At 36.9% G+C, this 16,674-nt stretch overlaps 1 protein-coding gene and 1 long non-coding RNA gene across 6 annotated transcripts in view; one reads left to right on the top strand and one right to left on the bottom strand.

The window, feature by feature from the left end:
• DHX29 (DExH-box helicase 29) overlaps nt 1-16,674 on the bottom strand; it is a 52,805-nt gene that overhangs the window by 7,540 nt on the left and 28,591 nt on the right. For all 5 annotated transcript variants that reach the window (XM_055253154.2, XM_055253157.2, XM_055253155.2 and 2 more), the window contains 11 exons: nt 13,469-13,645; nt 12,630-12,770; nt 11,203-11,347; nt 10,951-11,068; nt 9,638-9,722; nt 8,446-8,534; nt 6,928-7,056; nt 6,762-6,837; nt 5,765-5,989; nt 4,021-4,157; nt 3,468-3,561 (listed from right to left, as the gene is read on the bottom strand). In XM_055253154.2, the coding sequence (XP_055109129.2) occupies nt 3,468-3,561; nt 4,021-4,157; nt 5,765-5,989; nt 6,762-6,837; nt 6,928-7,056; nt 8,446-8,534; nt 9,638-9,722; nt 10,951-11,068; nt 11,203-11,347; nt 12,630-12,770; nt 13,469-13,645 (1,416 nt within the window). The remainder of the gene's footprint in view (nt 1-3,467; nt 3,562-4,020; nt 4,158-5,764; nt 5,990-6,761; nt 6,838-6,927; nt 7,057-8,445; nt 8,535-9,637; nt 9,723-10,950; nt 11,069-11,202; nt 11,348-12,629; nt 12,771-13,468; nt 13,646-16,674) is intronic.
• Nucleotides 1-16,674, top strand: part of LOC134733454 (uncharacterized) — a 51,444-nt gene that overhangs the window by 30,589 nt on the left and 4,181 nt on the right. The window contains exons 2-3 of the long non-coding RNA XR_010116909.1: nt 6,718-6,790; nt 6,915-7,052. This is a non-coding gene — a long non-coding RNA (uncharacterized lncRNA). The remainder of the gene's footprint in view (nt 1-6,717; nt 6,791-6,914; nt 7,053-16,674) is intronic.

Genomic DNA, 16,674 nt, shown 5'->3' with positions numbered 1-16,674 from the left:
CTAAATTGAAGAAATAGCCCCCTCTGGGCCAACTGACTGGGATTTCTACATGTTCCCAGTCAGTTGGCCCAGAGGTGGCTATTTCTTCAATTTAGCCCTTCATGTGCTTCGAGAAGGACAAAGTTCATTCCACTTAGAGAAGTCTCTGCTGTCATCCTAGCGGTTTTTTTTAATTACAAAAAGTAGTGTGTCAAATATGGGAAAAAAAACCTTTTTACTTTTAAAAATATGAGTATATAATAGGGGAATTACGTGAGAGATACATTATTTTCTGAATACTTTTATAGCATATCTGGGCCAAGCGAGGTGGCTCACACCTGTCATCCTAGCACTTTGGGAGACTGAGATGGGAGGATCGCTTGAGGTCAGGAATTCAAAACCAGCCTGGCCAACACAGCGAGACCCCATCTATTTAAAAAAAAACTTTTATAGCATATCTGTATTAAACATCATTTCCTTTTAAATAAGTATCAATAAAAACAAAAAGACAGTATTTGTGGGGGAGCCCTGCTTTTCACATTCACCTGTCTTTACATTTTAACTACACTTCTACTCTCTCTCCTCCCAGAAATAAATCTACTCCTGAATGGCAACCTGAGTAATGGGCTAAACCATCTGGTTTCCCTTCCTAAGAACAGACTGATAAAGTTGATCACAACTAGCCACTAAGTATGATGCTTTGGATGCCTTTTCATAACTAGCCATCCCTGGCTGAAGCTAAATAGCTGGCCAATATTTAGGGACATATAATAGAATTTCATGAAAAGGAATCAGGGCTCTTTGGAAATATAACTGATTCCAAGCCTGGAGCATAAAATACACTAGAGAAGCCTTCTGTACCAAAAGCAAGGAAGCCATCAAAGATTGCTAAGATTATATGAAAAGGACTCAGCAGCCAACCCAAAGGGGCTCTCCCTTCCCAAAGAGGGGACAATTTGAGTATTAAAAAATTAACATCTGTAGAGAACGGAAACACATCAAATATATTTAAATCAATAAGTTCATAACAATTTAAAAAAAAAAACAAGATTCACTGATTACTTGTGGAGATGCTTAGGAATCAACTCATTATGAAAACTGCTAGGTAGAAGGAAACAAGCATTTATCCTAATTTTCTTGTATAGACCGTACCTCAGGGTATTCAAATATTGATAAGGAAAAAGTAGTTCTTCATGAAGTAATTCTAGCTAACAAGTAGAATTATACCATCATTTGCAACCCTAATGAAACAATAGGTCCGAGTGTTATCAATGGCTGCTAAAAGCATTGCATGAAAAGCCAGTGGGAAATTTTGTAATGGATGAATCTAGCTGGCCCCATTGATATATCTTAATGTTACAAAAAGGGAGATGACTCTGAAAAAAAGAAAAAAAAAAAGATGAACCTGAATTGGATTACTCTCTCAATATAACACCCATTTATAAGAAATACAGGACACAGAAGAATATGTTAAATAATACCACAAGGATACAATCAGCCATATCCAGACCCTAATGAAACAATAGGTCTGAGTATTACCAATGGCTGCTAACAGCATTACATGAAAACCAGTGGGGAATTTTGTAATGGATGAATCTAGCTGGCCCCACTGATATATCTTAATGTTACAAAAAGGGAGATGACTCTGAAAAAAGGAAAAAAGAAAGAAAAAATAAAGATGAACGTGAATTGGATTAAACTCTCAATATAACACCCATTTATAAGAAATACAGGACACAGAAGAATATGTTAAATAATACCACAAGGATACAATCAGCCATATCCAGAATGCAGGAAACTCTACAGGACAATGTATCTGGTTTCTTCAAAAAATAAATGCCAAATAGGAAAAAACTGAGAAAGGAGTAACTATAGGTTAAGAGATTTTATTAAAAAACATATCAACCAAATTTAAAGTGTGGGCCTTGTTTGGATCATCCTTTGAATTAGCTGTAAAAAAAAAAAAAAAGCCAGTAATGAGGTAACTGAGGATGTTTAAACACTGTCTGTATGTTTGATGGTATTAAGGAATTGAGTATTTTTAGGTGTGATAATGTTTAAAAAAAATCTGATACCATCTTAACAAACTCTGTTCTTGAGTGGATGTAGGTGTAGTGTTAGGTTGAGATAATATCATCTATGGGGAGGGGGGCACTTCAAAATCTAGAGGGCAGATAGTAGAATAAAAGGAGTACAAGTAGGTTGACCACAGGTTGGTAATTATGAAAGTGGGAAATGGGTGAAAGTTCATTATGTCTGTATAATTTGATGTATGTTTGAAATTTTTCGTAATTAAAACCACATTTCAGAGTTGAGAAGAAATGTAGATTATCTCCTTTCAACTTGTTTTTTTTTTCCCCTTTTCTTTTTTTTTGAGATGGAGTCTCGTTCTGTCACCCAGATTGGAGTGCAGTGGCGCAATCTCGGCTCATTGCAACCTCTGCCTCCCAGGTGCAAGCAATTCTCTGCCTCAGCCTCCTGAGTATTTGGGGTTACAGGTGCCTGCCACCACACCTGGCTAATTTTTGTATTTTTAGTAGAGATGGGGTTTCACCATCTTGGCCAGGCTGGTCGTGAACTCCTGACCTCATGATCCACCCGCCTCGGCCTCCCAAAGTGCTGGATTACAGGCATGAGCCACTGCACCCAGTCCTTGTGTTTTTTGTTTTTGTTTTTTTTTGAGACAGAGTTTGCTCTTGTTGCCCAGGCTGGAGTGCAATGGCGTGATCTTGGCTCACCACAACCTCCATCTCCTCGGTTCAAGTGATTCTTGTGCCTCAGCCTCCCGAGTAGCTGGGATTACAGGCATGTGCCACCACACCCGGCTAATTTTGTATTTTAGTATAGAAGGGGTTTCTCCATGTTGGTCAGGCTGGTCTCGAACTCCCAACCTCAGGTGATTTTTTTTTTTTAATGAAAAACTGAGACTTCTAATTCCCAAGATAGTGTTTATGAAATCGTGTTGCGTCTCTTTTCTTTTCTTTCTTTTTTAAAAGAGAGAGGGTATCACTCTGTATACAGTGGTAACAATTGTAACTCACTGCAACCTTGAACTCCTGGGCTCAAGCAATCCTCCCACCTCGGTCTCCTGAGTAGCCGGGACTACAGGCGTGTGCTACCATGCCCATTTAATTTTTTTATTTTTGGTAGAGACGCAGTCTCACTATGTGCCCAGGCTGGTCTCAAACTCCTGGCCTGAAGCCATCTTACTGCTTCAGCCTCCCAAAGCACTGGGATTACAGGAATGAGCCAGTCTTTTTAATCATTTCTTGAACATATTATGATTATTAAATACTATTTTAAATCACTGTGTAATACATACAAGTTAATTGCTGGAAGAAAGAAGTACAATCACAAATGTACTAATTCAACAAATGTTTACTAAGCCCTTACTATGTGACAAGTATTTTCCTAGGCATTCTTTTTTCCAAAATAAACTTATTATAGTTACCCATGACTCTGAGTGAGAGATCTATATTAAGAATTACCTCTAGGGTTAACAGTGATGTTCTATTAAGAAAGTTCCTCCGGCAATATGTGATTTCAGAACGATAACCTCCTTCTTGTCGTGCTTTCTTCCATCTAGATAAATAAAATGTCAATTAATGAATAAAGTTCACCATGTTCTCTTTCCAAACTCTTTTTCAGAGCTAGTAACCAAAGTAAGATTTAATTAAATTATAATTTTTAAAGGGGAGGGATCTTGCTTGTAGCAGCTACCAATTGTATATAAGAATATTAACTTATTAACAGATCTGTTAACAGCATTAACAGATATTTTCCATGTATGTTTAACAGTAAATTATTAAGTTACTTCAAATATGAGTTAATATACATATAATACCAAATATATTATTCTTAAGTTTTAGGAAGGATTATAAAACACATGAATCTCTAACATAATTATACCTTGACAGATGAAATAACTAAAAATAAATTTACACCTCAGATGTACAATTTTAATAAGTCAAAGGTAATATATTTTAAAGTAAATAACCTCAGGTAATTGGCTTATTGATAACGGCCAGATTATGTTTTTACCCTAGATATGCATTGTAGATCGTCAAGTGGTCTGAATCTGCCATGGCCAAAGCTGATTTTGCAAGATCTGCTTCATCTTTTCGACCAATTGGTGTGGTAAAAGGAGACTTCTCTGTCATAACTGCAGCTAGTGTTGCCTATCCATAAATGACAAAACAATTTATCATTAAAGAGCAATACAGTGAAAGTTAACTTATAAAAGAAAGCAGATCATAAAACAATCACACTTTAAGTTGCCTGTTTATTTTCAATATTTTATTATGTTTATTAGTATTATACTAATGTTTAATATAAAATACTAGTTCTATAGCTAACTTATATTTTCATTTTAAAGTTATTTTTTGTTTCATTTTAAGGAATTTCAAAAATAAATCCTTTTACTTTTATACCCTTTCTGTGAGGTAAGGAGGCAATTATCACCACAATCAGAGAAAAAAAACTGAACATTTATATAAATGATTTATAGTCTGTCATACAGTTAGAGGCAATCTGGGAATCCTAACTCAGTTATCTTGGCCTCAAGACTGCTGAATTTCCACTCTTAGTCTGCCATGATCTTTAAAAATAATTTGTACTACGTAATATTCCATTTGTTGTTGTAGGTTTTCAGATAAACTATCACGGAAGAGGTTATTTTTTGAACTTGGCAAAATTCCGGTGAATATCTATTTCGAATACCAAAGAGAGACTATAGTAATAAGTCACATTTTCTTCATTCTGTTTTTATTTTTATTTTTGGGTTTTTAAGAGACAGGGTCTTGTTCTGTTGCCCAGGCTGGGGTGCAGTGGCCCAATCATAGCTCACTGCCCCCTCCTACTCCAGGGCTCTAGCAATCCTCCCACCTCAGCCTCCTGAATAGCTGGGTCTACAGGGGTGCACCACCATGCCCGGCCAATTTTTTTATCTTAATTTTTTTTGCAGAATCAGGGTCTCACTATGTTGCCCAGGCTTCCATTCTGTATTTAAATAGCCTTTATTGGTAATCCCAGAAAAGGCCATAGCTTGATAAAGTTGGAAAGTTGGAATGACACAGTAAGCATATGTGCCCAGAGACTCAGACAGATTTGAATTTGTTAATTCTGACATAATTTGAGAAAAGAGAACTCTGCTAATTATTGGCTCAGAGAGAGAGCCCAAAAAAGGAAAGAAAAAAAGTTTTTAATTTTACTTTTCAAAGTTGGTAGTGTTCAAAGCTTCCTAAGAATCATCCACTACATATTCCATTAAATATTTCAAGTGGGTTGAAAACAAAAGTTTAGACAAGCCAAAATCACTCACAAAATAGTACTTACAGTACACTTAAGTAATGGATGAACAGATTTTCAAGTATACAAATATAAAAAGTTAAATATTATATTAAAAAATTCTTATCCAACCTGGCCAACATGGTGAAACTCCATCTCTACTAAAAATACAAAAATTAGCCAGGTGTGGTGGCAAGTGCCTGTAATCCCAGCTACTTGGGAGGCTAAGGCATGAAATGCTTGAACCCCGGAGGCGGAGGTTGCAGTGAGCCTAGATTGCACCATTGCTCTCCAGCCTGGGCGACAGTGTCAGACCCTGTCTCAAAAAACAAACAAACAAACAAAACAAAAATCAAACATTCAGGCCCTCTCGGTTTTAATGTTAGTATAGACATTCTATTTAGTTAAAAAAATTTTTAATTAACAATTGTTTCCACACTTGTAATTTCCTGGTCAAAGGATATTTAAAGTGAAGCAGCAGCAGCATTGTTTGACTTACCACTGGGTCAAGGCAGCCAAATATGGCACCAAAAATAAGCATCTTGCCAATCTTGACATTCACAGGTAAAGCTGCAAGGTGTTGGCCCAACGGAGTCAGTTTAGGCTCATTTAATTCACAAGCTCCAATTTTTCGGAGCAAATTCATTGCATTGCTGATCACTTGGAGCTGAGGAGGATCTAAGGCTTTGGAGAGGAAATCTTCAGGAGAACCAAGATTACATTTCTGCAGATTAAAAAAGTAATAAAATTGGTATGAAATCAAAGAATGAACATTACCCAATGAGATGGTACCGGAACTAAATTTGACTTCAGTAAAATTTTGAGCAAAGAGGGTAAAATGTGTTAAGTAGGGCTATCCTGTTATTTTTTTTATAATGAGGGTAGAGGAGTTGGGGGAAGAGTGTATGAGCCTATGTGTGTGTTTGGGTGGGGAAGGAATAAGGATTAGATTTTCCAGTCCACATTTTTAGTTTCTTCATTCCTGATTTTGATAGGAGTCAAAAATCTAAGAACTGAAGGATATTACAGATCTTTCAGTCTAAAAAGACCTTTGTTTAGGTCAGGGTTTCTCAATCTCAGGACTACTGATATTTTGGGCTGGATAATTCTTTGTTTTAGGGAGCTGCCCTGTACACTGTCAGATGTTTAGGAGTATCCCAGATATCTACCTACTAGATACCATTTACCCTCCCTGTCCAATTATGACAACCAAAAATATCTCCTGATATTGCCCAATGTCCCCTGGTAGGCAACAGTGCCCCCAGTTGAGAACTACTAGTCTAGATTATGAGGCTGTATTTTAATCTATAAAGTGTAAGTGTCTGGCAAAATCAAAACACAGTGGATTTACTTATAATAAGATGGATAAGGGCATATATTAAAGAAGAGTAAAAAAGTTGAAAATCTAAAGCAATATAAGGTAACTTTAGTGTTCATTTTTTTCTTTTCTAGAAAGGAGTGAAGGACAAAATCCATCTGAGTTCCCTTGAGATTACCATAATATGAAGGCATAATTCCTCCAAAGGTACACGTAAGATTTCAGGAACAGAATAATCCATAAAGCCTTCAAATCTGAAAAATAAAGTAATACTAAATACATATTATCAGAAATGTCACATAATACTGGTTTATGTGTTTTACATTTCCAGTGCTATGCCATACCTTTCTCTTGTGTACATTCGGAAACAGAAGCCATCTCTGACCCGCCCAGCTCTTCCCTGGCGCTGCAAAGCACTGGCTTTACTGACAAACGTCTCGACCAACGAACTCATCTGACTGCTTTCATGGTACCTAAGGAAATGTTTTAGGAGAGAATACGTAGATAATTGACTTAAGTCAAAATTGGAAAAAGCTGGATTTGACTCTTACAGCTAAGTTAAACACAGGCTTGAAAAGTCCATTATTGTGGACCGATAGTTCTCAAATTATGCTTCATATTTAAATAATTTAGTAAACATTGCATACTAAATATACTACAAATTAAAAGTCTGGCAAAAGAAAAAAATTATTTAACTTATCCTTTCTCATATTAATCTGATCATAGAATCTTTTTTAAATTTAGTAGAATACCTATTAATTATGCAATGATAATTCTTTGAAATATTTTGAGAAGTGTTACTGTGACCATTACAATTCAACATACCTTTCACGATACAGTTAAACCCTGAAAACATTTTCTCTAGAGATACAATTCAAAGAATCAAGAATCTACTTTTTATTGAATAGTGGTACTCCCTTGCAAATATTGCTATGGTTTCCTAAAACAGGGGATAGTGTATCTAGATTATAGTAAACTACTAAAGGTGGTCTGTCCTATTTATTCAATATAAACATTATTTATTCAGTAGTAATCTTTTTGTTGAAAATTCAGTTACAGTTACCTATTAGGTTCCAGTTACTGAACTACGCACTTTCAGTTATAAAATTTTCATTTTGGCTGGGCGAGGTGGCTCACGCCTGTAATACCAGCACTTTGGGAGGCTGAAGCAGGCAGATTGCCTGAGGTCAGGAGTTCGAGACCAGCCTGGCCAACATGGTGAAACCCTGTCTCTACTAAAAATACAAAAAAATTAGCCAAGTGTGGTGGCATGTGCCTGTAATCCCAGCTACTCAGAAGGCTGAGGCAGGGGAACTGCTTGAACCAGGGAGGTGGAGGCTGCAGTGAGACTGTGCCACTGCACTTCCAGCCTGGGCGTCAGAGCAAGACTCCGTCTCAAAAAAAAAATAAAAAGAAATTTTCATTTTACCCATTTACAAATGAAGAAACTGATGATTAGAGAGGTTATATGTTACATTACTTGCTCAAGAGATTTAAATTCAGCTCTTACTCCAAAAGCCGTGTTTCTTTTTTAAATAATCACACAAAGAATGCTTTTTGTTAAACAATTTATTTTACAAATAAAAAATCAATAAAAATTTATGTTCTGAAAATTTTTCTCAGCACTTTTCTAAAAGTAGCAGTATAGTGGTATTACTTATGGGAAAACCCATGAAATGAAATTCTGACATTTACTCTCGGATATTTTAAAGTTTCCTATAGTTTCTCTAAGGCTTTTGCTTTGGACAGAACTAGGACATTTAGGATTTTCCCTAAATAATTTTAGGATTTCTCCCAAGAATTCAAGAGCCCCAACCTCTTTCCAGTTTAAACATGTTTTGATTTGGGAAATTTAAACTTACTTATTTTCTTTTGTTCTTCCAGTATCAATTACAAATACAACATCAGGAATAGTAATACCCGTCTCTGCAATATTGGTTGCTAAAACAATCTGAAAATAAACAAAAAGCTTAAAACATTTAGACTACTTTCATGAATATATCATTATTTAAATTAGTTTGAGCTGATGAAATTTAAAAACTGAATTTCAATTTCAGTCACAAAAATTTACAATCTATTTGCTATTACTGTGTAATTTTAATTTACTCTAGTTTTGTCAGCTTAGCTTACTAATTAGACTAAATCTAAAATACAGATTTTTATTCCAACAAAAATACCACTCCCCTAATTCTAGTCAATCTCTTAAAAATGATATAAGTAGGGCTGGGTGCGGCGGCTCATGCCTGTAATCCCAGCACTTCAGGAGGCCAAGGTGGGAGGATCACCTGTGGTCAGGAGTTTGAGACCAGCCTGGCCAACATGGCGAAACCCTGTCTCTACTAAAAATACAAAAATTAGCCAGGCTTGGTGGCAGGTGCCACCTACTCAGGAGGCTGAGGCAGGAGAATCACTCGAACCCAGGAGGCGGAGGTTGCAGTGAGCCGAGATTGTGCCACTGCACTCCAGCCTGGGCAACAAGGCTGGAGTGTTGTTTTGAAACTCGGTCTCAGAACAAAAAAACATAAGTAGAATGGGGAACTGGGTAGAGAATGGAAACAGCTTAGCACAACCCTTCACTATTATTAGGAAAAAAAAATCACATTAATGAGAACTAGGTTGTTGTCCTGGCTCTGTTACTTATTAGCTTTGTGACCTACCTAATGGTTTGTGTACAATAAAAATCATCAGAGAGGATCTGCCTAGAGAACAACAAGAATATTCCCAGGATTTAAATATCCAATCTCCTTTGTGATGCCTTCTTGGGAAAAAGTTGTGACTTTTTTTCCTCAACAGGCAACATCCATACCATGTTTTTCAACTAGCACTCCCTCAATGAAGTCATCTCCCTTAAATAGCACATAATGTAAATATTCAAATGCTTGAATTGTAACATTGGGTTCACTTCTGATGATGGTAAGGTGCAGAACACTTGGAGTTGGCAATGTGCTATCAGGCACTTAATTTTAACAGCTGTCTTTGATGATAAAAAGTTAGACTGCCATCATAAAATACTCTCAGGTGGATCACATATAAATTTGCTGTACTAAATTTTACCTTCCTGACTCCTGGAGGAGGAAGTGTGAATGCTGCAGCTTGATCTTGGGTTGAAAGAATAGAATGCAGAGCTATCACTTTATATCTGAAAGTTAAAATCATAGTTCTTAGCAAGACTTTCTCTTTAGAAGACACTGCAAAGAATAACAAAATTTATTTGCATATAGCAAGCAACTTTAAGTTTTTTACTACGAAAAAATTTAAACATACACATTTACAGAATTGTACAATGAAACCTCATATACATGCATCACAAAGAATATAAACAAATTATGCAAATAGGATTAAATTTTTTTAATGTTCTTTCTAATGTTGAAGTGGTTTATATGATTTACTACAGTAGTAATAAACTCTATCAAAACATATAGTAAACAGCTGATTAAATATATATGGATGATAAACTGCAGCTTGCTTGGAGTTTTGCATGATTTAGCGGGTTGGCAGGAGTCAACATCTTATATTTTAACCACAGGATTCCCTCTGCTTAATCTTATTAGAAGATGAAGGCTGGCCAAGTGCGATGGCTCAGGCCTGTAATCCCAGCACTTTGGGAGGCCGAGATGGGCAGATCATCTAAGGTCAGGAGTTTGAGACCAGCCTGATCAACATGGTAAAACCCCATCTCTACTAAAAATATAAAAATTAGCTGGTCGTGGTGGCGTGCGCCTGTAGTCCCAGCTACTTGGGGAGGTTGAGGCAGGAGAATCACTTGAACCCGGAGGCAGAGGTTGCAGTAAGCTGAGATTGCACCATTGCACTCCAGCCTGGCCGGCAGAGCAAGACTCTGCCTCAAAAAAAAAAAAAAAAAGAAGAAGATGAAGGCTACAGGCAGTGTGGCTCACGCCTGTAATCCTGGCACTTTGGAAGGCCATGGTGAGAAGTTCACATGAGCCCAAGAGTTTGAGGCCAGCCTGCGCAACAGAGGGAGACCTTGTCTCTATGAAAAAAATTTTTTACATTAGCTGGGCGTAGTGGTGCACAACCTGTGGTCCCAGCTGCTCAGGAGGCTGAGGTGGGAGGATTGTTTGAGCCCAGGAGTTTGAGGCTAAAGGTGCAATCATGCCACTACACTCCATCCTGGGCAACATAGAGAGAATCTGTCTCAAAATGGAACAAATGCAGAATATAGTACCTAAAAATTTTTAGTAGATAACATGTTATAATGGAAGTGTTTAAAGAAAAAAATCTTACTTCCCCATAGGTAATTTTAACCCATGGTGAAAAGACTTTGAAAACTCTGATCAAGGGTTTTGATGTACCAAATATTTTCCTATTTTAAAACTACCAGGAATATAATGAAGATGTGTAGTTACCGTTCAGAATAAAATCTTCTATCATTTGATAGAAGATCATACAACTGCTGAATATGAGCAAGGCCTGGTAAAAAGATCAATACTGCTCCTTCAATATTTCTGAACTGGGGACTTTTATCTGAAATTTTAAAAAAGATACAATATTCAAAATAAGAAGATAAGGAACAGCATATAAAACATTAATAAAACATCTCCAGCTAGTAGAAATGCTTTATCAAATCAAATGGAGACCCATTAGAAATAGAAATATACCTAAGTATGCAAGAAGTTCCAAAATGAGATCCAGGTTGATTTTATGAGGATTCATGTATAGAATAGCATGCTGAGTGCGGCTGCTGTACTTTTGGTAAAATGGATTTAAATCAGCATGTGCTCCAGTCTGAACTGGGATGTATTCCTAAAAGAAATCCAACCAGAGGGAGCTGAATAAAAATATTAAGTATTTTTGTAAGACAAAGAAGGAAAAAAGGTGGCATTTGCATTCATTCAAATCTATATTTTTCTCATTGTCACCATTACTATTTTGTTAAAATACAGGAAGAGTATACTTTTTAATAGTGGTGAGAGTATCAGCATCTCTGTCCTATAATTTAATGTCATCCAGCCCTTAGGTATAGCAAAACCTTTTTATCTTGGCATATACATACTAAAAGAATTGTAGAAAAACATACTGTAATCATGTATGCATCATTCTGTGACAACTAAAAAGCAGCCAGGCCAAGAGAGGTCATAACGTTAGCAAGTAGTTTGCACCTGGCTCATTCCTTCTACATTCTACTTTGGCTCCTGAATTCCAATAATCTCTTTTGAAATAATTATATTCTAAAGTCTTTCTTTAGTTTGTAATTTTTACCTCTGGGGTTTTAGGGCAAGATTTTAATTTTTGCTTTAAAAATTTAATTTTTGTCTATCTGCTTAATTAAAATATAAAGATAACTTTGTTTTTATCAAATTGGAAACATGCATGAAATATCATGGATATGACAAAAATGCTGGATCTAGTACCACTGGCTAAAATGCAGGATAACATTGTTTTTGTGATATTTCTGAAAACATGTAATTGAGACTAACTTCCCAGGAAGAACTATGCCCTAGACAGCTTCACTATGTATGTATGTATGTATGTATGTATGTATGTATGTATGTATGTGTCTGTCTATCTATCTGCCTATCTATCTATCTATCTATCTATCTATCTATCTATCTATCTAATTATCTATCACTATCTACCTATCACCATCTTGCCTCTGCCCTGCTCCTGCCAGGACAGAGGCTAAGAAAACCAATGGCAAGGATCTAGATTTGGGACTTGCCCTATCCTGACCACCTATGGGGTTGAGACAAAGTAGAGAAAAATCACTACTAATGTACTCCTCAATAACTGATCACTGTTACAAAAAGAAGTTGCTTCTAATTTGTATGGTCCTTGATTTTGCATGCGTACCTAGATGGCCCAGAATAGTGTAAGAGGACAATCAAAGTATCACAAATCAAAGACTACAGTCTATGAAATAAAGATTAAAGAAATGACCTTTAAAATTTGTTCATTCTCAGATCTGTTCCTCATCTATCAAATTATACTCAAATTCACTGTGTTAACCATATGATTTTGAAACTCTTGTGGCAGGTTAGGCCCTGGATATCATTATCTGATATCTTTCAAAATATTTTCTTTTTACCTGATATTTTTTTATTCCCCCTGCTTTGCTTGTAACATTAATGGTTACTTCTTCTTCCTCTTCCAGAAACTTCTGACAATATTCTGAGTCTTTTTCCAGTACAAAGCCTGTTTCTTCTATTATATCTTCAAGATGAAAAACCTGCACAGAATAAGTCATATAAATGGGTGAATTCAAATTCGTTTCAGTAAATATCATTTTAAAGAGAACAGGGGACACCACCTTTTGAATGTCAACAAACGCTAATTTAGAATATTATGAAAAAAAATTTTTAGTATTATTTGGGAATGAAGACTTGGTTGACATAGAGGGATTGTCTCTAAAGTCTCAGGACAAATTACATTATGAGATATATTTATATATATACATATAATGTGAAACAGTTAAGAGTAGATTGTATCAGCTGAAATGAAAAGGTTAAGAATCAAGAATAGAATAAGTAGAAAGGAAGCTTCAAAGACAACCCTAAATTTGAGGGGTGGGTGAAAAAGGAGTTCCTTATTGCCAGGTAGCCACTCTTTTTTTTTTTTTCCACTAGCCATTAGATGACCAGGGAAGGGCAGCAACTCTTAATCTGAATACAATGATTTTCATGTGAAAATAGTTTTATGTTCTTTAGCCCTCACCGATGTCTTGAGTCAGTACCCTCCTTTCTCTCCTATCCAGCCTCAGGCAAGGCAGTAACAGCCATCTGATTCTTAAGGCTGTGTCCGGCTCGTCTGTCGACTCACTGTACCTAGGAATAGTTCTGGCCTCTGACTACAAGTGCCCATCTTCTAGGGAAAGAACCTGGTGGGAATGCAGTTTCTGCTTATACACACATTATAAAGAAAACTTACCTCAACAGGATAACTTCTTCCTGAAATTCTGAGAATGGGGCAGTGTGTGAAATATGTAGAAAATTTTTCGCTGTCCACAGTGGCACTCATTAGAATCAAGTGTAGATCAGAACGTTTCTGTAAAATTTCCTTCAAGATGATTAGTAGGAAGTCTGACTGGACACTTCTTTCATGAACCTAGTTTTAAAAAGGGAATTAAAAAATTCATCATATATTGTATAAATTCTAGTAAGAGGCTTGAACAATCAGACACCCAGATTTACTAAAAGTTATTCAATATCTAAGTACAGTCAGTACATGTGCGGGAAGGGAGAAGCTGTATGTTTTAAATAAGACAGATCTTCAGAACTGAAAATAAAGTCATTCTCTAAAATTGGAAGTCACTGAAAATCATATAGTGAACTAGATTAGCCATGACAGCATGACTCTACCCTAGGAGATGGTTTGCAAATCAGATCAGATGTAGCTGATAAGGCCGGGTGCAACCCTAAGTTTGAGGGGTGCATGAAAAAGGAGTTCCTTATTGCCAGTAGCTCATACTTGTAACCCTAGCACTTTAGGAGGCTGATGCGGGCGGATCACCTGACGTCGGGAGTTTGACACCAGCCTGGCCAACATGAGGAAACCTTGTCTCTACTACAAATACAAAAATTAGCCGGGTATGGTGGTGTGCACCTGTAATCCCAGCTACCCGGGAGGCTGAGGCAGGAGAATCACTTGAACCCAGGAGGCAGAGGTTGCAGTGAGCCAAGATCATACCACTGCATTCCAGCCTGGGCGACAGAGTGAGACTCTGTCTCAAAAAAAAAAAAAAAAGATGTAAGGTATATCCCAAATTTCACTTAGAAGCCAGAGTGACTCCTAAATCTTTGCCACTAATATAAAACTATACTGTTACCATTACAAGACAGATAGTTTCTCTACTAGGTAGAAAAAGAGGCATTAACTAGCAGGAATCCGACAGAATCTCTATCACTGTCAGAAAAAAGGGTTTTATGCTCTTCTAACACATGCATTTTAGGGAAGAGCACGGATGAGGTATACTGTCAGAACTTTAGTATCTGTTGACTGTATGAGTCTGTCTTCCAACTTTCTGTACTGTGCCTTATTTCTACTCTATAACAGATTTAAGGTAGCACAAAACGATGAAGTGTATCAAGATAACAAAACAGGTTTTATCATTCATTTGTTTGGAAGGGAGGCAGTAGGGGTTAAGTCTTCAGACTCTGAAATCAATTGCTAAGGTCCAATTCTTGGCCACTTACAGTGTGACTTAGGGAAAGTCATTTCAATATTCTGTGTCTATTTCTTCTATAAAAGGAGAATACAAATAATGCAAATTTCATAGAGTTGTGACAATCAAATGAGATAATGCAAAGCCCTTAGAACAAAGCCTAACAATAAGTACTCAGCATTGTGCTAGATGCTGGGGTTTAAAAAGCAACCGAGAGTTCTCTTACTTTGAGTTTTCAGTGCAGTAAGAAGATACTGTATAGGATGGTTTGAAATTATATTTGAAGGATAGCTAATCCAGATGGTCAAGAAGGCTACTAAGACAAATACCACTGATGCTGAGGACTGAGGGATGAGTATGAAAAGAAAAAGGAGGAAGAAACGGGATGAAAAAAGGAGAAAACGTTCATATCAAGGTGCACAGTGTGTATGAATTCATGGTAGAAAGAAGGATCATACTAACTTTCAGAAACTGGAGAAACAAAAACAATGACTTGAGCATGGGATCGGGGATGGGTTAGAAATAAAGCTGGTAAGATACTCAATAAACTGCCCTGTAAGGCCTTGTCAGCTGTGTTAAGGGGTTGTGATTTTATCCCAATGAGTCAGGAAGAGCAGTGATTAATGCATTTTAAAGCAGAGGAATCATGTGGTCTGAGTTTTATTTTAAAAAGGATAATCCTGGCTACAATGTGGAAAATGCAGTGGAGGAGAGCAAAATAAAGCAGAAAGTTTAATTCATTAGAGACTTTTGTAGTAGTTACAGAAATAATGGTGGCCTCTCCAAGGGTAATGCCAGTGAATATGGAGAAAAGTGAATGTACTTGAGAAAGGCAAAATAAAAGGACTATATGACTGGATTCAGGGCATGTGGGAGAAAGAAGGAAAAATCTTAAAGATATTTTTACTTTGGTGGTTTGATCAGGTGACTGGGGATCATTCAGAGACTGAGAAGAGATGAGAAGGGACAAGTTATAAAAGATGAACAGGGAGGAAAGATGTTAAGTAGTGGAACTGCTGAGTTTGGAGTTCCGGAGAGTGAAGGTATCTAGACGGTAGCTAGATTTAAGTCTGATGCTCAGGAAGGAAATCTAATAGATGGCATGGATCTGGAAAATTTCATCAAATAGATAGGAATTTATACAAATAAGGATTTTTTGTTTGTTATTTTGAGACAGGGTCTCGCTCTGTTACCCAGGCTGGAGCACAGTGGCGCTACCAAAGCTCACTGCAGCCTTGACCTCCCAGGCTCAAGCAATCCTCCACCTCAGCCTTGCAAGCAGATGGGACTATGGGCAAAAGCCATCAAACCTAGGTAACGTGTGTTTTTTTTTTTTTTTGCTGTTTTTGTTTTTTTTTGGAGACAGGAGGTCTCCCTTATATTGCCCAGGCTGGTCTCAAACTCCTGGGCTCAAGTGATCCTCCTGCCTCAGCCTCCCAAATTGCTGGCATTATAGATGCAAGCCACTGCTCCTGGCCAGATTTTTTTTTTTTAAAGGAAAAAATAAGGATAGAACATAAAATAGAGCAAATAAAAATGCATACTATGAAGTATACTTGGTATAGATGGGCAGAAAATTTGGCTGTAAGCACACTAGCAGCCATCAAGAAAACCTACTCAATTCACACACTGACTACAAACTAAAATCACACAATTCCTAATAGTAAGGCCAGAAGGAGCATTATCCTGACTATCTTCATAAAGAGGGTCCTGTATAATGTCATGGACTTTGTCCTGACATCTCTTACAATAAACACTTAACATGATGATGAATTTCACTTCTAGGCTTTTTTAACTTGCTGTAGTGTCTAAGAGGTTGATGGGATCACAGTGGAGCTCAATTCAGTCTGTGTCTACGAATGGCTAATACAAAACCATGAAAGAACACAACTTCCTGAAGTTGGTCTGGTTTTTAGAGTTCATCCTGATCTGTATTTACCAAGCAATTTTCTGGTAGTAATTTGGGGTTCAA

The sequence above is a fragment of the Symphalangus syndactylus genome, chromosome 18 (genome assembly GCF_028878055.3).
Source record: "Symphalangus syndactylus isolate Jambi chromosome 18, NHGRI_mSymSyn1-v2.1_pri, whole genome shotgun sequence".
NCBI classification, from domain to species: Eukaryota; Metazoa; Chordata; class Mammalia; order Primates; family Hylobatidae; genus Symphalangus; species Symphalangus syndactylus.
Note: the sequence above shows the minus strand (reverse complement) of the source record. Positions and strands in the feature narration are given on the sequence as shown.